The sequence below is a fragment of the Cornus florida genome, unplaced genomic scaffold (assembly GCF_030987335.1).
Source record: "Cornus florida cultivar Cherokee Brave unplaced genomic scaffold, ASM3098733v1 CherokeeBrave_3.0.0_Hap2_Chr11, whole genome shotgun sequence".
In the NCBI taxonomy this organism is placed as follows: Eukaryota; Viridiplantae; Streptophyta; class Magnoliopsida; order Cornales; family Cornaceae; genus Cornus; species Cornus florida.
In genome coordinates this window covers 114,756,058-114,776,550 of record NW_026775581.1, presented here as the reverse complement: position 1 = coordinate 114,776,550, position 20,493 = coordinate 114,756,058, and the positions used below count along the sequence as shown (strand labels likewise).

General features: G+C 34.0%; 2 protein-coding genes across 5 annotated transcripts in view; one reads left to right on the top strand and one right to left on the bottom strand.

Moving 5' to 3' along the window:
* Nucleotides 1-2,096: 2,096 nt before the first annotated feature.
* On the top strand, nt 2,097-5,602 carry LOC132286074 (probable inactive receptor kinase RLK902). Its single transcript, XM_059788328.1, has 2 exons — nt 2,097-3,690; nt 4,556-5,602. The coding sequence occupies exons 1-2, from the start codon at nt 2,328-2,330 to the stop codon at nt 5,209-5,211; spliced, it is 2,019 nt and encodes a 672-aa protein (XP_059644311.1). The 5' UTR covers nt 2,097-2,327; the 3' UTR covers nt 5,212-5,602.
* Nucleotides 5,603-11,813: 6,211 nt separating this feature from the next.
* The window catches only part of LOC132282880 (probable serine/threonine protein kinase IREH1), a 38,888-nt gene continuing 30,208 nt past the window's right edge, over nt 11,814-20,493 (bottom strand). Inside the window, exons 7-18 of one of the 4 annotated variants that reach the window (XM_059784691.1) lie at nt 19,561-19,653; nt 19,338-19,478; nt 19,164-19,256; nt 17,774-17,978; nt 17,073-17,158; nt 15,660-15,748; nt 13,879-13,930; nt 13,723-13,779; nt 13,460-13,633; nt 13,277-13,354; nt 12,602-12,758; nt 11,814-12,519 (exon numbers count right to left, since the gene is read on the bottom strand). In XM_059784691.1, the coding sequence (XP_059640674.1) occupies nt 12,681-12,758; nt 13,277-13,354; nt 13,460-13,633; nt 13,723-13,779; nt 13,879-13,930; nt 15,660-15,748; nt 17,073-17,158; nt 17,774-17,978; nt 19,164-19,256; nt 19,338-19,478; nt 19,561-19,653 (1,146 nt within the window). In that variant the 3' untranslated portion in view covers nt 11,814-12,519; nt 12,602-12,680. Of the gene's footprint in view, nt 12,520-12,601; nt 12,759-13,276; nt 13,355-13,459; nt 13,634-13,722; nt 13,780-13,878; nt 13,931-15,659; nt 15,749-17,072; nt 17,159-17,773; nt 17,979-19,163; nt 19,257-19,337; nt 19,479-19,560; nt 19,654-20,493 lie in introns of those variants that run through there. The other 3 variants (XM_059784692.1, XM_059784693.1, XM_059784694.1) reach the window with 3 other exon arrangements.

Below are 20,493 nucleotides of genomic sequence, written 5' to 3'. Positions count from 1 at the left end.
TAGAAAAGAAACAGCTAATTTGGTGAATTAAATAAACGTAGGATTTAGTTGGCAAATCTATTTATATTGTCATGCTTTCAAGGAAGTCCCTTCAAAATTCTCACCTAATACCTGTCTCATTAATTACTTTCTTTCTTACTACTATATTATATACATATATATACATGTATGTGTATATATATAAATATAGATATAGCACTTACGATTTGATTATTAACTTGGATAGTTCACACACAATATATGTCGAATTAATTGGATAGCCTTTTAATTTGGTCACAAATCAAACAATAAAAGATGCTACTCTATCAACCACCTTCTATATCTAATACAAACCTTTGAGGTTGACGCTTCTTCTCTCTCTCCCTCTCTCTATCTCTATCTCTATTTGTTGGTGTATGTATTAATGGACCGACGACTTCGCTATTCCTGATTGTAACAGCTTCACAATTTTGGCCACTCCTATTATTATACAAATAAAATTTTTCAACACTGAAACAGAAAAATAAAGTGAAGATTAAAAAAAAAGATTAATATTTAATATTATTTGATTAAATTGATTATTCTCAATTTGAGAATTGAATATTACTCCACTAGTTTTATGATTTCCAAAATACAGACAAAAAAAAAAAACAAACAAACAAATGAGTTCAATTTTTTTAATGAGACTATCACTTTTCAATTTAAATTATATTTTCAAATTTGATGGCTCCAACTTTAATTCTTATAATTGATGATGGTTGGTTATTGTAATTTTTAATGATTTAGAGTCTGAAAATTAAAAAATTTCAACTGATTTATGTAGTTAGAGTATGAATCATTAATGTTCTTGACGTATTATTCATATAAAACTAGTCGAATTTGTTCGATTATTAAATTATACTATATCACTACTCTTTTGGACTAAAAATCATAATTTTTTGTATTTAGATTTATGTTTCAAAATGTCAAGAATGAAAAGAACCAACTAATATTGAAGTTGAAAAAAAAAGAAAAAAGAAAGACAGGAAGAAAGCCCTAAAATGAATTAATTAATGAATGAGTTAATACATGTCCTTTAATATGTGATTAAAAATGATGGACACAACACAACTTGTACTAGTAATAGTATTATTCTATGGCAAAAGGCTCATTATGCTAAGTTGGAAATGCAACAATTCCTTTTTGTTAATGGCTGTGGACTGAGTTGTTCAGGCATCCCCCACTTGGAGTTACAGAGTACCATGATTATGTTTTAGAGAGAGAAAGACACCACAGATATTTACACGTGTCAAAATGCATGCTCAACCTCACCATTATTAAAGTCAGTAAAAATCAACTCACACTTTGATAACTTCCACCTAAATTTTATATATCCTCAATTACTTTCAAACAACTCATATTATTTAAATTTAATTTTTTTATAAAAAAAAATTAAACCTAAGATGTTTAAATTTATGATTCATCACAATAGATCCCTTATCTAGTGAACCAGTAGGTTAAATTGGCTTTAACTTCATAAATTTCTTTTTTTTTTTTAATCCTTTTCCTAATCAATAATCTGTGGACCTTTGTGTGGTTCACAAAATTCATAAAATGAGCTTGCATCATTAAAAGAGGCCATGCTGAAAATTTTAAATTTCACTCCATTCTTTTTTAAAATGATGGGAGCAAACTAAAATATTAACATTAAAAAAGAGTGAAAATTTTGTTGTGACAATGTCTTAATTTTGCTATACATGGCACTAAAAAGGAAAGGCTGAGTCAACACACAGTCAAAGTAATTTTACACAGAGAAGTGAGACAATAGAAAGCATAAATAAAGTAATTTTTTTTTTTTTTGAGTCAAGACACAATCAAAGTAATTTTACACAGAGAAGTGAGATAATAGAAAGTATAAATAAAGTAATTTTTTTTTTTTCTGAAAAAAAAAAAACATAAATAAAGTGAAGTGAGAGAGAAGCATGGCATACCATTAAATAATAGTGACACTAATAATAACAGTGTGAAAATCTAAGAAAGTGTAAATGAGAAGTGAAGAAAAAAGAAAAAGAAAAAGAAAGTAGCATTCAGTTGACTACACAGTGAACAGTAGTAGCAGTAGGGTTTATTTTAGTTTTGGTATTGGTTTTAATATTCACAACACAGCCTGGATCTGTCTCTCTCTCTCTCTCTCTCACACACACACACACACACTTTCTCTCTCTAAAATCAAGAACAGAGAAGCAGTGGAGAAAGAGAGAGATAATGAGTGCAGCCAAGCAATGCAGACACTGTGAACCCTTAAAAGTCTCTTCTTAGAACCATCAAAACAGATACCCCAAAAAAAGGAAAATTCCAGTTGGTGAGAAATGAGAATGGGGTTTGAGTCTCAGCTAACAATGCTCCTCTTGTTGTTTAAGTTTTTTCTCTCTCTACCCACCGGAAATTCAGATCTGGCGTCCGACAGGGCCGCCCTCTTGGCCCTCCGCGCCGCCGTGGGCGGCCGCACCCTTTTATGGAAAACAACCCAACAGAGCCCATGCCAGTGGGCTGGTGTTCAGTGTGAGAACAACCGTGTCACCGCCCTCCGCCTCCCCGGTGTCTCTCTCTCCGGCCAGGTCCCTGTCGGCACCGTCGGAAATATGACCCACCTCCGCACTCTCAGCCTTCGCTTCAACTCCCTCTCCGGCACCCTCCCCTCCGATCTCACCTCCTGCACGGAACTCCGAAACCTCTACTTGCAGGGAAACCATTTCTCCGGCGACTTGCCGGACGTTATATTCGGTCTCCACGACCTCGTCCGCTTGAATCTCGCCGGAAATAACTTCTCCGGCGAGATCTCAACTGGGTTCAACAATCTGACCCGCTTGGGAACACTTTATCTGGAAAACAACCAGTTTTCCGGGTCGATTCCCGAGTTTAAACTTCCAAATCTCGAACAGTTCAACGTGTCTTTCAACCGATTGAAAGGGTCGGTGCCGGAGAGTCTTCAGTCGATGCCGGCGACGGCATTTGCTGGGAATTTGCTCTGCGGTCGCCCATTGGATTCTTGTCGCGGAAATGGGTCTATACCGCTTGCTGTTGGGAATGGAACTGAAACCAACACTGGGAACGGGAAGAAGAAGAGCAATGGGTTGTCTGGTGGTGCCATTGCGGGCATTGCGATCGGATCTGTTTTGGGTTTTCTCTTACTAATTGTAATTTTGTTGTTTCTGTGCCGGAAAAGGAGCAGTCAGAAGACGAGGTCGGTGGACATTGCAGCAATTAAGCACTCGGAAATGGAGATTGGCGGGGAAAAGCCGATGGTGGAAGCAGATAATGGCAGTTTCGGTAATGGTTTTTCGGTTGCTGCAGCAGCAGCGGCGGCAATGACGGCGAATGGGAAGGGGGAGATGAGCAGCAATGGTGGTGGGGCTAAGAAGCTGATATTTTTTGGGAATGCAGCTAAACTGTTTGATTTGGAGGAACTGTTGAGAGCTTCAGCAGAGGTTTTGGGGAAGGGGACGTTTGGTACCGCATATAAGGCGGTTTTGGAGGTTGGAATTGTGGTGGCTGTGAAGAGATTGAAGGATGTGATCATTTCTGAGAGAGAATTCAGGGAAAAGATTGAGTCTGTGGGAGCAATGGATCATAAAAATTTGGTCCCTCTTAGAGCTTACTATTTCAGCAGGGAGGAAAAGCTTCTTGTCTATGATTACATGCCCATGGGAAGCTTATCTGCACTTTTGCATGGTAACCCTTTCCTCCTCTATGCTATAATGTTTTGCTTTTTACATTTGCAATTAAATCATTTTGATGTGATGATGGTCTGGCTTTAATGTTTACAAAATATCATCTCTTGTGTATGATGATTGGTTTGGCATTTTCTTCCTAATTGTTGTTACTGATTTAATTTGTGTTTTCTATCATTTGTGTATTAGTTCTCTGAAGCAAGACACATAGTATGGGTTTTGCTAATGATCTTATCTCTTCCTTTGAATTGATTGTATGGTCTATTGTGTTGTCTCTGCATTGTTTTGCATCTACATGAAGGCTTTGAGACTGTTTGCCTGATTTTTTTTATTCATTAGGATATCCGCTCTTAGTTCTTTTTGCTATGGTTGCTTCACTATAGTTAATTTCTTGATTAGCAATAAGGATAAAATTTAATGATTAGAACTTCATTTACAATATCATTTTCTTTTCTTTCTTTTTTTTTTTTTCATGAGATTGGTCTTTTTATTTGCAAGTGTATAGCTACCTTATTTGCATTGACATGGTCTCTAAATACTGTTATTTAGTCTTACATATACTAGGAAGAGGTACAGTTTCCTGTAATTTTAATTTTATTAGTTTGTTTTCATGTTATAACTGTGGGTAAATGTTCTGGCTTGTGTTTGCAGTTTCATTCATATTTAATGATATCTATTCTTTGAGTTACTATACAAATGAAGTTGAAAATGGTCCCTTCCTACTCATGGCAACCATGTTGCACACAAAGCCCAATTACGCCAATTGAGGAAAGAAGAAAAAAAGAACAAGAAAGAGAACTTTGCTTTTTGGCTTCATTGTTTGGTTTTCTATTTACTGTCATTTTCTCTGTTATATTCCACTACAGGAAACAGAGGTGCTGGTAGGACTCCACTGAATTGGGAAATCAGATCAGCCATTGCACTAGGAGCTGCTCGTGGCATCGAATACCTTCACTCTCATGGCCCCAATATCTCCCATGGAAACATAAAATCATCCAATATCCTCTTGACGAAATCCTACGAAGCCCGAGTCTCTGATTTCGGCCTAGCCCATCTTGTTGGACCATCTTCTACACCCAACAGAGTTGCCGGTTATCGTGCACCAGAGGTAACTGACCCTCGCAAAGTTTCCCAAAAGGCTGATGTCTATAGCTTCGGCGTACTGCTCTTAGAGCTGCTTACTGGGAAGGCCCCCACCCATGCCCTTATGAACGAGGAAGGTGTCGACCTCCCTAGATGGGTACAATCCATAGTTCGCGAGGAGTGGACGTCTGAGGTTTTTGATCTCGAGCTCCTCAGGTACCAGAATGTTGAGGAGGAGATGGTTCAGCTCTTACAGCTCGCGATAGATTGTGCTGCCCAATACCCTGACAAGCGCCCTTCAATGTATGAGGTCACGAGACGGATTGAGGAGCTCTGTCATTCTAGCTTGCGAGATGATCAAGAACCACAGCCGGATGTTGTCGTCAATGAGGATGATGACAGATCTTTTCGGCAATCAGGGGCTCCAGCATTCGACTGAGGAAGAAGCATCATCATCATAATCATTTTATGATGCCCATCTTTAGCCTGCTAAAGTCAGTTGTTAATTGTTGTTTGTTAATCTTGGCCTTTATTTTTCTTCCATTAAGAACCCTTAATGTTCTATTTTCTCATTCCCCATTGTAGTAACCTTTCCTTTCTCTCTCTGATACTTTGGGTGGGGGTCAATATCTGTTCCATTTGTTCTTGTTGGGTGGATCTTGGTTGCTGTAATTATTACTTTAGCTTTTACTTTTGCTTTTGCTTTTGCTTTTGAACCAACTTTTGGTTTTTTTTTTTTTAAATTGATATTGTTTTAGTTGCTTGGAAGGTGGGTAGTTTTTTGGTTGTAATGTTTCTTCATGTGAATCATACCACCATCCTTCTCTTAATTTGTTGCACAAGGTTAGATCTGGATATGCAACCTACCTTGTTAAAGTTGGGCTATCTTTATCCTCTTTATTCATGCCCCCAACTCAAACAATTCACTCCTTTTACTTGGAAGTTATAGGCATTAAAGGGTGTGATTGTGTGGTGGTAGGACTTTTAAAAGTGAAGGACTGTTTGGGTATGTCTGCTGTTAAAATGTTCAGCAAGATTTTTAAATTTATGTTTGCTATAACATATTATAATTATTAGGGCAAGCAATGCCAAATATTTGTTACCAAACACTATTACTTTTGGGATATATTATGGCAAGCAATGCCAAAAATTTGTTACCAAACACTACTTTTGAGTGATTGTTTAAGAATGCAGCTGATATGCTGGAAATATTTTTCTAATTAGAAAATGAATAATAATTCGGATGTGTCGGATTGATTTAGTTGAGTGGGAACTGACATCATTTATTATTTAGAGCCAATGCAGCTGATATACTTGAAATATTTTTCTCATTAGAAAATGGATAATGATTCAGATGTGTCCGGATTGATTTATATGACCGAGAACTCATATAATTAATGATTTAGAATTCAAAAGTTGGATGTGTCGGATTGATTATGTAAATGGGAGCTGACATCGTCATGATGTGATTAATATTCGTAATGTGATAATGGTGTCAATCCTTACTCACACAAAAGTAGTCGTCTCTATATCATCACTCCTAAAAAATAAGTTGCTAAGTTGTTATCCACGTTTAAAAAAAAAAAAAAAAATTATGATACAATCATTGCAGCAACAAAACACAAGATGGGCCTGAAAATTTTAAAATTTTCAGAAATAGAGATAATGCAAGATACTTATAAGGATTTTTTTATAGATGATGGCTGAAAAAGTGTAACATGTTATGATGATGAAAGGGCAATGGTGGTCCAAAAAAAATGGTGCATATATATGAATGGTGGGTCAGTTATATGTAAAGTGAGAAAACTGTCTGATACTTGTGGTGGTGGTCCTTGGGCAATGGCTAAAGTTTTGTTGGCATCCAAAGCTTGATGAATTTGAAAACAGTGTTTGTTCTTCGTGAACTAAAATTTAAAAGGAGAGGAACAAGAAAATGAGAGCCCAAAAAAACATACAAAGTTTGAAACTTCCAATTTCCAAACCGGGTTTGTTGTTTCTTGGCTTATGCTCTGTTCTATTATTTTTCTACTTTTTAAACTGTTGTGGAGCAGCTATTTCAAGATGAATGCAAGAGTTTGATCATATAATACAAAAAATTAACATTTTTTTTTTCTGTCGAGGATGGACCTCATGTCTGAAAGCCTTGGTCGAGGCAATTTCACTGCAGCAAAAGGACAAAGGTTCAGTCTGATAAATAGATAGGGCAAAATATATGCTTTTCTTCACAAAAAAAATAAGAAGGTAAATTATATTAACCTTTCCTAATAAATTGTTAGACGTTTGTTATTTGACTTTCTCTTGATTGGCTAGTGACTTTAAGTGTAAAAAGTCAATAATACCCTTATTTTTATAATAATATATTATTTTACAAATATATATTAAACTGGAACCGTATAATTTGTTTAAACCTCAAGGAAAGTCGATGTAATTTAACTTATTTTATTTTCATCCAAGGAAAAGACAAAATTGTTATTTTATAAAATTTGGTTAATTGGTGTGAAAAATAAAAAATAAAATAAAATATGGTTAATTGGAGTGGGGCGAATTGCAAAAAATCCCTCTCGACTTTCACCTGTTTGCAAAAAAACTCCTTTATAAATATTTTTAGCAATTAACCCCCCTCAACTATCATGAGGGAATCATTTTAACTAACCTCTGTTAGAGTGATTGTGTGATAAAATTTTCGGACGAAATTACCCTTAAAATTGAAACAAATCATTAGTATTACTAAAATACTCACCACTCACTTTATTTTTATTTTTTTAACTGCATAAAACACTAAAACAAGGCCTCTTATTATGAAATGAGGCTTTTGATTTTTTCTTTCCAGATTTTCTTGCATTTGGAATATATATAGTAATATGGTAGTTATTTTTCAAATGTCAACTTAAATTAATTTTGGTAAAATAAAAAATAACTTGTACCATTATTTTTATAAAATTTAAGAGCAGAAATTTATAAGATTTTAAAAAATTATGGATATAGCATACCCAAAAAATATCCAGTGGCATCCACCATAATATCAAAACAAAACCCCCCTCCCCCAAAACATATTTCACACTTGTTTTTTTATTTTTTGTTTTTTTATAGTCAATAGATATTTCACTTAAATAACAAAAATATTTGTTTGGACTATCTTTAATTATTTATTTATTCTATAGAAAAAGCGTTTATTATGACAAAATTTGATTTATTTCAACATCATAAATCTTAATCCCAATACTTTTTAATTAAATTTTGATATGCTACACACACACACACACACACACACACACACACATATATAAATGAAAAAATCCACTTCCTCTTAATTATGAGATAATTTTGCCACAGTTTGATAAATTTCTACTTTTAAATTTTATAAAAAATCAAGAAACTGATATTTTTGGATTTCTCGTATATATCTATTTCTTTATCTTAGTTTATAAAAAAATCATGGTACAAGTTTTTTTTTTTTTTTTACCAAAATCAATTTAAGTTGACAATTGATAAATAACTACCATATTACTATATATATTCCAATTGCAAGAACTTTTCGAAAGAAAAAATCAAAGACCTTGTTTCAAAATCAGAGGTCTCGTTTTAGTGTTTTATGCCGTTAAAAAAAAATAATAAAAAAGTGAGTGGTGGATACTTTAGTAATACTAATGTATTGTTTTGATTTTAAGGGTAATTTCGTCTGAAAATTTTATCACACAATCACTCAAACAAATGTTTCATGTTAAGGGTAATTTTGTCCGAAAATTTTTCTCACACAATCACTCTAATAGAGGTTAATTAAAATGACCCCCTCATGATAGTTGAGGGGGATTAGTTGCTAAAGATATTTATAAGGGGGTTTTTTACAAACGGGTGAAAGTTAAAGGGAGTTTTTTGCAATTCACCCTATAAAAAATTTTACAAAATTTTACTAAAACTCGGGAGATCAATGTAATAAATGTTCCACTAGTCCTTGAGCACACGTCCCTGTATTTGAGTAGCCTGAAAAGTAAAATCCCACAATTGCTAACTTTAAAAATACAATATCCTTCTCATCCAAACTCTTATTTCACGAGGCCTTGAAAAAAAAAAAAAAAAAAAAAAAACTTATTTTGCAAGGCATCAACAATACTTATCTCTAAAAAAGGACAACACTTGCGAACTAATCGGTGAATAGGAAATTCATACTTACCCGATGTGAGCCATGTGGCGCAAAATTAGAGAAGCATGTGTCCCTATAATATAAAATAATAAAAATTAAAAGATTTGAGAGCTTATCCGGATTAAACCTAATATGATCCAAATCTAACTTTCTCTCAGGCTACTTTGGTTTTCTCTTTTTGTCACGAGGGATTGAATGAGAAGGGGATCTGATCTTGTCATCAAAAAATCATTTTCACCTAAAATTCTTCAATAAAATAATATTATAAGATACAAACAAAACTCTGAATGATGAATAGAAAGAATAATTTCTATAGTTATAGTTATAGAAAGAATGTAATGAGACATAAATATTGTTTTCCACTAAAAGAAAAAGAAGAAAATAAATAAGTAATAACAATCTATACTGCAATCAATAAATCATTTATCAAATCAAGTGAACCAGATTTTATTTAATTGAGTGTACCTTTTTTTTTTTTTTTTTTGCCCTTTCTACTGCATTTTTTTTTTGTCCTTTATTGAGTGTACTTTAGATAAAAAGAATTGATAAGTATATATAAGGACTACACATTAAACCACGAAAAATAAAACTCAAAACTTCAGCTATTAGCATATTAGGGTTTCGAGAGTAGTTTGAGGGAAAGAAAGAAAGGGAAAGAATTAAATTAGGATTTGATTTGCATCTTTTTGAATTGACTAGGTAAGCATTCAATTTTTTTAATTTTTATTGTAGGGACACTTATCACATTACTTTTGCGTCACATCAGGGGTAAACATGAATTTCTTACTCACTATTAAGTAAGCTAAATACTGTCCGAAAATGACAATTTGTTTTAACTAGTAAAATTTCAGACCATACACGTTCCATTATACTTCAAATTATATATTAGTGATGTATTTCTATAAATAAACATATTTCTAAAAATTTAGAAAAGAGAAATAAATTTATTTTATTTTTTTCTAGTTAGGTTTTTTTGATATATTAAAAAAGAGAAATATAAAGAAACAAACTTCATTGTTTGGTAGAGAAGAGACAAGAAAGGAAGAGAAAAGATGATGCATCATCCTCAGAAGATAGGAAGAAAGAGAGCAAGATTGTTATGAAAATTTTAAATTACAATACTATTCTTTATAATTATTAAAAAGTTGATAAACTCGGCATTAGTAAAAGTAAACATTCTTCCCTTCTCTTCCAAATAAAAAGAAAGTAGTACACTATCATGTCCCCAAGGATGTCTCATTCATCATCCATCTCTTAACATAGTGTTTTTACGTTTTTTTTATTTAATATTATTATTTTGACATAGCAATGTTAAAGGAGGAGGAAAAATGATGCTAGTGAGTTTCGAACATGAACCAAGGCCCCGAACAATACACGCACTACCGACTAGCATCTCGCCTACGTGTTGTTATGTTTATTTGGCTCTCTAGCATCTTCCATTAAAAATAAAATTTGAGTTAAAAACGTATATAAAATATAAAAGTTAATTTCACTGACATTATTTAAGTTTGACCAAATATCACACTCAAACATCTTTGGAAAATTATTATCACTTGGTTCCAATTTTACTTTTTCGTCAATAACACCGTTAAAAACATGCGAAAAAATAATATTACCCTCATTTTTAAAATACATTTTAAGACAATATATCATTAATTTTAAAAGACAAAGTTACCCTCATTAATTTCTCTTTCTAAAATATATAGCTACTCTCTATAAAATATACCAATATGTACATTAGGGGTGACAAATTATAACACGACACGAGTTAAAAGGATTTGGGTTTGGTATAAACGAGTTTGGGTCATAAAATGGTCGACACGATTAACTCGTTTACTTAACCGTGTCGAGTTTGGGTTGAGGGGTTCAACATGTAACATGTTACCTGTAACGCGAATTATAAATAAGAACTTCCGGTCTTGCCAAAACATTGGATCGATGATGTGTTCTAAACTTACTCGAATTATAAATAAATAAATTCCTGAGCATCTAGTAGGAGTTTTTTTTTTTTTTTTTGGCTCTCAAAGGCTGTGATTGACATTGTCCAAACATTAATTACCAAATCCCATTTTTAACACAGAATTAGGGCAATTTCTGTGATCAAGATTTTTTAGACAATTCTTTTGAAGTGCAGTATTGAACAAAATATTTATATATATATTTTTATGTGTTTGGTCAAACGAAGTATTGGTTTGTAATTCTCTGCTTCAGCACGCCTTTGAAGTCCTTAATTGTTCCAAGATTGATTGAGAGATTCAGATTCAACATCTCCTTTAGCCGTAGTTTTCATGGCCTTCACCGACGGTGTTGTCTGCGCATGGCGATAGCTAGTTTCTTTAGGGTTGGCAGACCATGTGAAGGAAAGAGAGAGATGCGCGTGAGAAGTTAAGAGATGTTTAGGTTGCGAAAATGCCCATGTTTTTTATGAGGTGGCAGATTTTAGTGAGGATATTTCTGTACTATAGCTTTTCCCATATATATATTCATATACTCTGTACATACATATTTAAAAATTATATAATTGTAAATTTGCAAGATATTTAGGGATAATTTAGTCTTTTAATTTAATTCTTTAAGTTAAAGAGCTTTTTAAAAAAGTCAAAAGGATATTTAAGTCATTTCATATGATGTCAAATCTTTACATTTGACTGTGAGTGAAAAACGGAACAAACGTTTGTAGTATAAGTGATAGTATTTTTCGAAAAATATTTGTGTGAACCTAAGGGATTGTCACTAAAATTAACCCAAAATTTAAAATTATATATACACATTTACAGAATATATATAGATACAGACACATAATTGATTTGGGCAAACATTTCAGTGCGCTTCCAGGCAGAAGCAAAATGCCAAATTTAGGGTGAACTTCATCATTTGGAGGCAATTTGGTAAAGTTTAACTTGGTAAAATGATCAAAGATAAATTCAGGGGTCCATTTCTATGCACGAATTAAGTTATGCCAACTTAAGAGGATTCCCAGAATTGCTGAACGGGTTTAGGAGAGAGAGACAGGCATATTTTCCTGAATCATTTACAATGCTTGTTTAGATCCTATTATTTAGATCCTAAACTCTAAAAACCAAAATTTTCAACGATAAATAACTCCTCTGGTCAGCTTTGCCAAACACACCCATTCTCCCTCCGTACAAGGCACGGGATGCCATTTTTCAGACAGGTTCTCTCAAGCTTTTTCGTAGGGATGGGATTTGAGCCATAGTTATTTTCAGAATGCTTTGATTCCCAAACTGATGCGATTACCACTGTCCTCTCATTTCTGAAATCGGGGTACTTATCTACCAACAGTTGATGGGGCGTTTCACAAATACACTTTGGACAAGGCATGCAATGCAATCAACAAGTGCTGAGAACCTGGAAATCTGAAGGGATGTGTTCTCATTTATGAGGACCAAGGAGAACTCAGTGTACAACTAAAGGCCAAAGACTGCAAACCCACACTACGGCATGTAAATTAAGATACGTTAAGGTCCTCAAACCAAAATAAACAACACAATCATAAAATTTGGAACCCCATATAGTGTGGAGCTGTTGCCTGTATGAGAAAAGAGCACATCCCCGGCCAGTTTTGTTCTCAAGCTGCTTCTATCTCTGCAAGAGCAACGACCGAAGCAAAATTTTACTTTCTGGCAAAATGATGCATTAATAATCTAAGAAATAAACAGTAACCTACATTTACAGGGTGTACAAACAACACCAAATGATTTCGGAATCCAATCCTGCATTTTGACGGCAAGCTTGGTGGCTATGCATTATGGGTTGGCAGGCGGATCGTCCTTCCAACCTTTAGTAAGCAAATCATAATTGATTGATGCAAGTTGGGAGAGATTCTGACAAGCATAAAAGTGTCAGTTAGAAAGCCACATGAATTAAAAAATTGAGAAGAAAATTTCTGAACTAAAAATATAAACGAAAAGAACACATTCCACTTAAAATAGACATATAATACAAATTTTTATAACCTACCATAGGGGGGCAAGTTATACCAGACAGTGTTTCCTATCTTTACTTTGTTGCTACTTAATTGATATATTATAGACCAACTCACTAAGAATAGCTATAGAACTGCAAATTTTCTGTTAAATATTAAATGACACGACAAGAACTATAAAAAGGACTTGTAACAACAATGACAGCAACAACATCGATTAATCCGATAATGCTGCTGAGTTTATCAAAACAGGCAAGTTCCTAAATTTTCTAGTTCTGAAATAGGCAACAACAACACTGACAAAGGGGAAAGAGAAATCCTATTGCCCATGCTGAAGAAGAATGAGAAGAGAACCTTCAACAGTCAACTAGGACATAAAGCTATACTTGATATGCAGCCGATTAGGTACAGAAGTACCTTAAATGAGAAATTACTAAAGGAGTAGTTGACAGAAGAACCAGACTCGAACTCAGTAAGACCTCCACATTCATCTCCCTGTTCATCATTGACATGCGAAATGAAGTCAAGACAAATTATAAATAAATGTCCAAAATGTTATTCTCATCATTTTATGTCTGAATTGTTTTCAAATAAAGTTACCACTTCATCATGACGGTTGCTTAGGCAACTACTGCTACCACTTATGCTACCACTGTCACTGGAATCCTCAAATTCACTGGGTGCATAGAAGTGCTCATCGGAAGTATTCCATGAGTAGCGACTTGTAAAGTAACTGGTGTCAAGGGCACTTTCTGAGGCAGGAACAAATGCAGCCTGGGAAAATTGACAAAACACCACTAATAAGTCATGAAATGGCATTTTTGTATTTCAATGATTATGATTAGTATAAGAGACAGTTGCACCTTCTGCCTCGCAAGTGTATCCCAGTTAATATCTCTAAAAAACGGATGCTGCTTCACCTGGACAATAAGTTTCGTTTCGAATTAAATCCGCTAATAAAAAATTAAACAGAGAAACAAGGAGAGAGAGATTTGCTATGGATAAAAAACCACGATCACCTCTGATGCTCCTCTAGCTCCAAGTCTCTGATTAGGATCTTCTGTCAATAACCTGGAATGTGAATATACCATCAGTGTTACCGAAACATATTGTAGGGACTAGGGAGACCACTGTTGACAATTTTGCAATGCATGCTTTATTCTTAGTTGACACATATTCATCTATACCACCTGATAACTTTTTCACAGAAATTTTTGACATAAATTCTAGTGTGTTGTTTATATCTTCTGGTGTTCTAATATATAAAATCTTAATGTAGCAAAGAGTGCTAGTAAGACGTCGAAGTTCCAGAATGGAGACTCAAGTTCATGCTGCAGTTTACAGATCTCACTTTAATCTCCTCGTTTAAGGAGGAAATACACCGAATTCCCATGAAGTTGGGGCTAATTCCAGGAGCTCCCTCAGTGTTTTCACATTACATTGCACACCTTTTTGTAATGATTGTAAGTAACAAAAGAACCCCTATTTACAGAAGGACAAAATTTGACGATTTAGCAATTTGCCCTTCCTAGCACTCACCATTAAACACGATGTCCAGAACAACTGAACAATTAAGCTGTGTCACCCGTAATTTTATAAACATATCAATGGAAATGTCAAAGTGCTAATACAAAGCCAAAAAATGTCCCGCCACGACCTATGCACCGTCCAAAATAAGGATTTTCTTTTTTAGTAGTGCATTTTCGTGAGAATAAATTGATAGGTACTTGAAGTCATTTTTGGGTCAAAACTGATTGTTGTAAATTACAGTAATTGGAACAATTCATTAGATCCACTAGTATTTTTTTTAAAACACCCGACAATAGTATCTTCTGTGCACTTAAGTTTTAAAACAAAGGCATCTCTAATTTTCCAGGAACTCGACTGACCCGAGTAATAAAATGCTCAATTTGGCAACATAAGACATCTCGGGAGGTGAAAAAATAACAACATACCGTTAGCCAACTAGAATATGCATAGATACAAACCAGAATGAAGATGCCTAGACCTTAGCTCGGTGGTAAAGCAGTAAAGGTATGGTGCTGATTCAGATAGGTCTTAGGTCCAAATGTTGCCCACAAAAGGAAAATAGAGAAAACTAAATAAATAGGAGAATGAAATTTTATCATATCACCAAATGCCCAATTTCTATCACAAAAAATTGAAGACTGTCATAAGATTTCTCCTGCTCAGATATAAATCACTCACATGAGGAATTGTAATGAATAAACCTACTAAATTTGAATTAAGTTATCCGGTTCGAGTCATGACATGCAGTAACTTCCGTAACATACTTGAAACTTATCAAGAGAAAAAAAAAAAAATTCAATTTCAGTGCCCCATTGGTTTTCACAAGTCCCACGCTTCCTTAACTCAAAAGGTACATAATAAGGTATTCCAGAAAATATATATATATATACTGGATCAAATTATAAAACATTAGGAACAAAAAGCAATGCCAGTGGAGATCTCCAAAAGCTACAAAGACAACTGCTATATCAAAGCTTACAGGCTAAAATGTTAATGCACTTAATTATAGACACATAAATTCTTTTCAGTCAGGATGATGGGTTTTTCAGAGCAGATTTACATAAATTAACAGAGAGTATTGATGATTAGAAAACGTGAGATTGGAAATGACAATTAATATCAACTGAAAGAACTAAGTTGTCCTTGAAACATAAAAGAAACTATATGGACCAGTATAGTTCAATTATCAATTATATGAACCGCAGCACAACCAAAAATCTTTCTAAAACATACACCTAACCAAAATAAAAAATCACTATGCTTCTCTTACCGATCTATCAGATCTTGTGCTTCAGGGCTCATTTCTTCGGACACACCGGGCCACGGTATATTTCGGTTGAGAATATTATCAAATATTGTCTAAAAGCAAAAACCAAAAAAAAAAAAAAAAAAAAAAAGAAACAGAAAAAAAATAAATAAATAAGATTACAGAAATCAAAAGTTAGCTAAATCAAACTAACGATAAACATTCTCAACAAAAGTGCACTGACAATCCCAAAATATATTTTTAGTATCAAGAGGCATTGTAATAGAAATAAGGAGGATTCTAGAATACTCGACAATAAGGAGGATCCTACCTTTCAAAAAAAAAAGGAGGATCCTACAAACAAGCCATGTTTGTGCCCAATAGAGACACTAACACCACTTGAACACTCACATACAAAAGTGCAATAGTTCTTGGATATCTCCATGAATATAAATAAATTCCATAATTTGACTTGGCCAATTTGGACATGGCTAAAAGTGTCATGGAATTTGAAATTATTTGTTCTGATTGAACACGACATGGACATGTTAGGAGTACAACACGGACACGACGAGGTAATTTTGTAATAATGTGATTCCAATGCAATTTTAAAATATATTACGGGTTAATTAGAAGAATAACATAAAATTTTGGAAAATAAAATCAACAAGCATCAAACTCTAAACTCCAAGAGATTTCATTCATGATAATGTGGACCAAATAAGCAAAAACTATTTTTTAATATGTAACAATATATTATATTGATATTTTTGGCATATCGTGCCATATCTGTGTCCTATTTTTTTTTAGATTTGGCGTACCACCATATCCTCATTGTGTCGTACTCGTGTCCCGTGTCCGTATCCATGCTTCCTAGATCACAACTAAAAGAGAGCCATGACCTACAAGCAAAGATCACAACTGAACGTGCCTATTTCTTCTACAATGGATTTGGTGTAACACTCTTTTCGACTGACTTGTACAAAAGAGACACTGTAAAACAACATAAGCAGTATATACAATATAATTATGCATTGTAGATGATCTTTGTGGAACATCATTTCCACATTATGTAATTATAAGATAGTTCACCATTAATCACATTTATATTTTCTTTTATGAGATATTAATGTATATATAAGCCAATCACGATGTGTGATCACAGTATCTGCATCCAGCTCTTTTAGAATTTGTCGTGTCAAAGCATATGTAACGTATATCGCCCCTGTTTGTACTTCTTAGTAAAAAACAACCTTCTAACATCTTGCTTGAAAAATACTGAGCCCTAAAACATCAATTGGAAGCTCGTCGAAGTAATTTAAATAGGAGGACAAATTATAATAATTTCCCCTGAGTGAGGGTTCATAGCAAATAATTTAAGCACAGTGAGAGGAGAAAAAATGAAACCATGTACGAATTCATAAATAGATTAATTACCTGAGGATGCTCGGCATTGAAAGGTGGAATGCCAACAATTAGTTCAAAAAGAATAACACCAACAGACCACCAATCCGCAGTTGTGCCTGAAGAAAGTGTACAACACTACATGGTAAGTATTCACACTATTTATAGATGACAGCACAATCTAATCAAAGTTAAATACAAGAGACTAGTGTAACTGAGAGCCCTCGTGGTTTTCAATTAAAAACAAATTAGTTCCATGAACTTGAACCCACAACACATCAGCAACAGCAATAATGAACAACAAATATTTGTATCTGTAATCAATATTTTAGATTAATCTTTCTTATGCTTCAAGAAACAGATTTCTCTTCAAGTCTTTTAAAACTTTATTTTAGATTGAAGGCTAATAACAGTCAAAATGGTAAGTTCTCCCACTATAAAGTAAGATGAAGGCATAATCTCATCGAGTAAAATATAAGACTGCTGTAACTGAGAGCCATCATGGCTTTTAACAACATATTAGTTTCATGAACTTGAGAACATGCAATAACATCAACAGCAGCATTGAACAACTAACATTTGCATCCATAATCAAAATTTTGGATGAGTCTTTCTTATGCTTCAAGAAAAGATTTCCTTTCAAGGTTTTCAAAACTTTATTTTAAACTTAAGATTAGTAACACTGATGAAGACATGAATAGAGCACAATGATAAGAGAAGAAAGCAATACAGACCATGTCCTGTTCCTAAAAGAATCTCGGGTGCCAAATAGTCGGGTGTACCAACAGCAGAACGTTTCTTCCGTCTTTCTCTCTGATGCTCAGATAATGATAGCTGAGGTTCATCTTCTCCCATCAGTGATGTCCCACTAACAGCTGGACCAGATAAATCATCAGTGCTGTTAATGAGTCCAACCTTTGAGAGCCCAAAATCTGTCAACTGGTCACAGAAAGAATTTACAAAGACATGACTCAAATAGGAACAGACCATAAATATAATGATCTGCCAAGTTAAGTAAATATGCGCATGAAATATGTCCAGAATGGGTAGAATTAAAACAAAAGAGGTTAACAGAAAAAAGTGCGTAAATATATGACATATCAGACAACAACCTTGAGCTGTTTTGACAACCACTGCAAGTAAATGTGTATGAATGAGAAAGCGATTGAAAAAGACACCCCAAGAAGCCAAAACTATCAATTGAATCCAAAAAAAAAGTGCATATCAAAACAAAAGGAATACAAATGTGTTATGGGGAGAAAGTATTCGTATGGCCAAATGCAATATGATAAAACACAAACAGCACACCATCTGAACTTAAGATAACAAAAGAACAAATGAATCAAGGAACTAATTACCAATACACGCTGTTGCCATGCTGACCTAGATAAGAATATAGTAGTGAAATGGATGGACAGTTAAGATGGCCTGAACAAGCAGCAGAGCCAGTGCAACAGAACCAAGTTTCTAGTTACAATTTGACAAAATTCAAATGCAATAAGGAAATCATCATTCATAATTTTCCTTTTTTCCCCAAAAAAGTAAAATTTGAGCAAAAAATATACATTTATTCAAATTACTCACACTATATACAATGCTGCAATAAATAAAAGGAAGATGAGCCTGTTTAGAAAGGCATATTATGACTACAGATGTCATATAAGTTTGTTCAAGTGACCACCACACCCGTAACATCTACCATGATTACTCAAGTTTAATGTCATTGGTTGCCAATATGGTGTTTAAGGCACAGGTGAGTGCCTCCAATGATCCTGAGAAAATCAAAATCTGAAGCTGGTGATGTAGATAGAGCCAGCCAATTAAGAGAAAACAATTTCTAATGCATAATTTGATAATTGTACCACTCCACATTCTGACACAACACCATTTGTAGTTTTCTTTGTGGTTTCTTCTCATCTCAATAGAACTTGTAACAATGAAATTTAAAATTTAATATTCATGCATCTTGGCAGCCTAAATCCCATAGAAAACAGGATTAAGAGCGGTTATAAATCCACTTTAGGAGGTCATGCCCCACATAACAACAAAATAACCTGTTTATGAGAGAAAGTGGAACTCCATCCATCCAAATTAAAAAGAAAGGGACTAAAAGGGGAATTTTACCTTAATATGACCATCATGTGCAATCAACAAATTGTCAGGCTTTAAATCACGATGAACCACACGGAGTGAGTGTAAATATTCCAAAGCGAGCACCTGCCCACAATTTAATATCATGTTAAAATAATTATTATAATTAAGAAGTGAAACTGCTTCCGAAGAACAAATACAACTTACAACTTCTGCTATATAGACACGAGCAACATCTTCATCTAAGCAGCCTAGATTTCTCAACAATGAATATAGATCTCCTCCATTCAAGTACTCCATCACAAGATACAAATTCTCACGACAAGTGAATGAGTAAAAAAAACGAACCTGACGAATTGACAGAAAAGTTAGATGAGATAATTATTGCACAAGGTAAGGTAATATGATTTGCCTAGCTAGACCTGCTCACCACAAAAGGATTGCGAACTGTTATTAAAATATCACGTTCTGCCAAAATACTCTCAACAGCATTCTTACGGATCATATCCGCCTTTTTGAGGACCTATATAAAATATCATTATGAGCACGCTTAGAATCTAAATCACCTTCACTGCTGGTAAATTACAAAATAAGTAGGGCAATAAATAAAATAAAATAAAAAATTATGAGAGGGACTTCAGAACATAAAATGATGAAAATCAGTAAAAAAATAAAAGAGGGACTTCAGAACATAAAATGATGAAAATCAATAAAAAATAAAAGAGGGACTTCAGAACATAAAATGATGAAAATCAATGGTTAAGAAAAATAAAAGGAGGACCATTAGGAGCTCCCTTAAAACTATGTGTGGTATCAATAGGATAGTTCTGTTGGTACGACTGATATGAGGATGAAAAGGTAATGGGTGATTGGGTTCAAGTCTTGTAATATAGATGTTCCTCGTATCCTAAACAGAAAAAACCTTTAAAATTCAAGTTTTGATGCAAGGTTCAATCACAGACGAGGCATGAACCCTAGGGCTCCAATCTTCTGTTGAAAATGCCAAAATAAGGAAGTTCTGGTTAGATTAAAATTATTCCTTTTTATTGCTAAAGAATGCGTTGTAAAGAAACATAACTAAAACAGCATGGTAGTAGAAGTGGATTTTGAAAACCAAATGATCAGGCAAGTTGTGATTGATCAAGAAGAATACAGAAAGATAGAAAGAAGGAATTTGGCACTAGATGGAGGTGTTAGACATTCTGTGTAGTCCATGTACCACTGCTTATTGGTTATGTAGAAGTTTTCAGGACCGTAAAACATGGAGATCTACATTTTTCTCGCACTAGTGTTGGCATTCTCACTAGACTTTCGCTCATGGTCAAAATCGTTAGTTGATCCAAAGACTTTGGAAAGACAATTT

Bases quoted from the DNA above. Each gene is read 5' to 3' on its own strand.
- LOC132286074 (XM_059788328.1), top strand. From the start codon at position 2,328: ATGAGAATGGGGTTTGAGTCTCAGCTAACAATGCTCCTCTTGTTGTTT. The intron at 3,691-4,555 runs GTAACCCTTTCC...ATTCCACTACAG, and splicing joins CTTATCTGCACTTTTGCATG to GAAACAGAGGTGCTGGTAGG.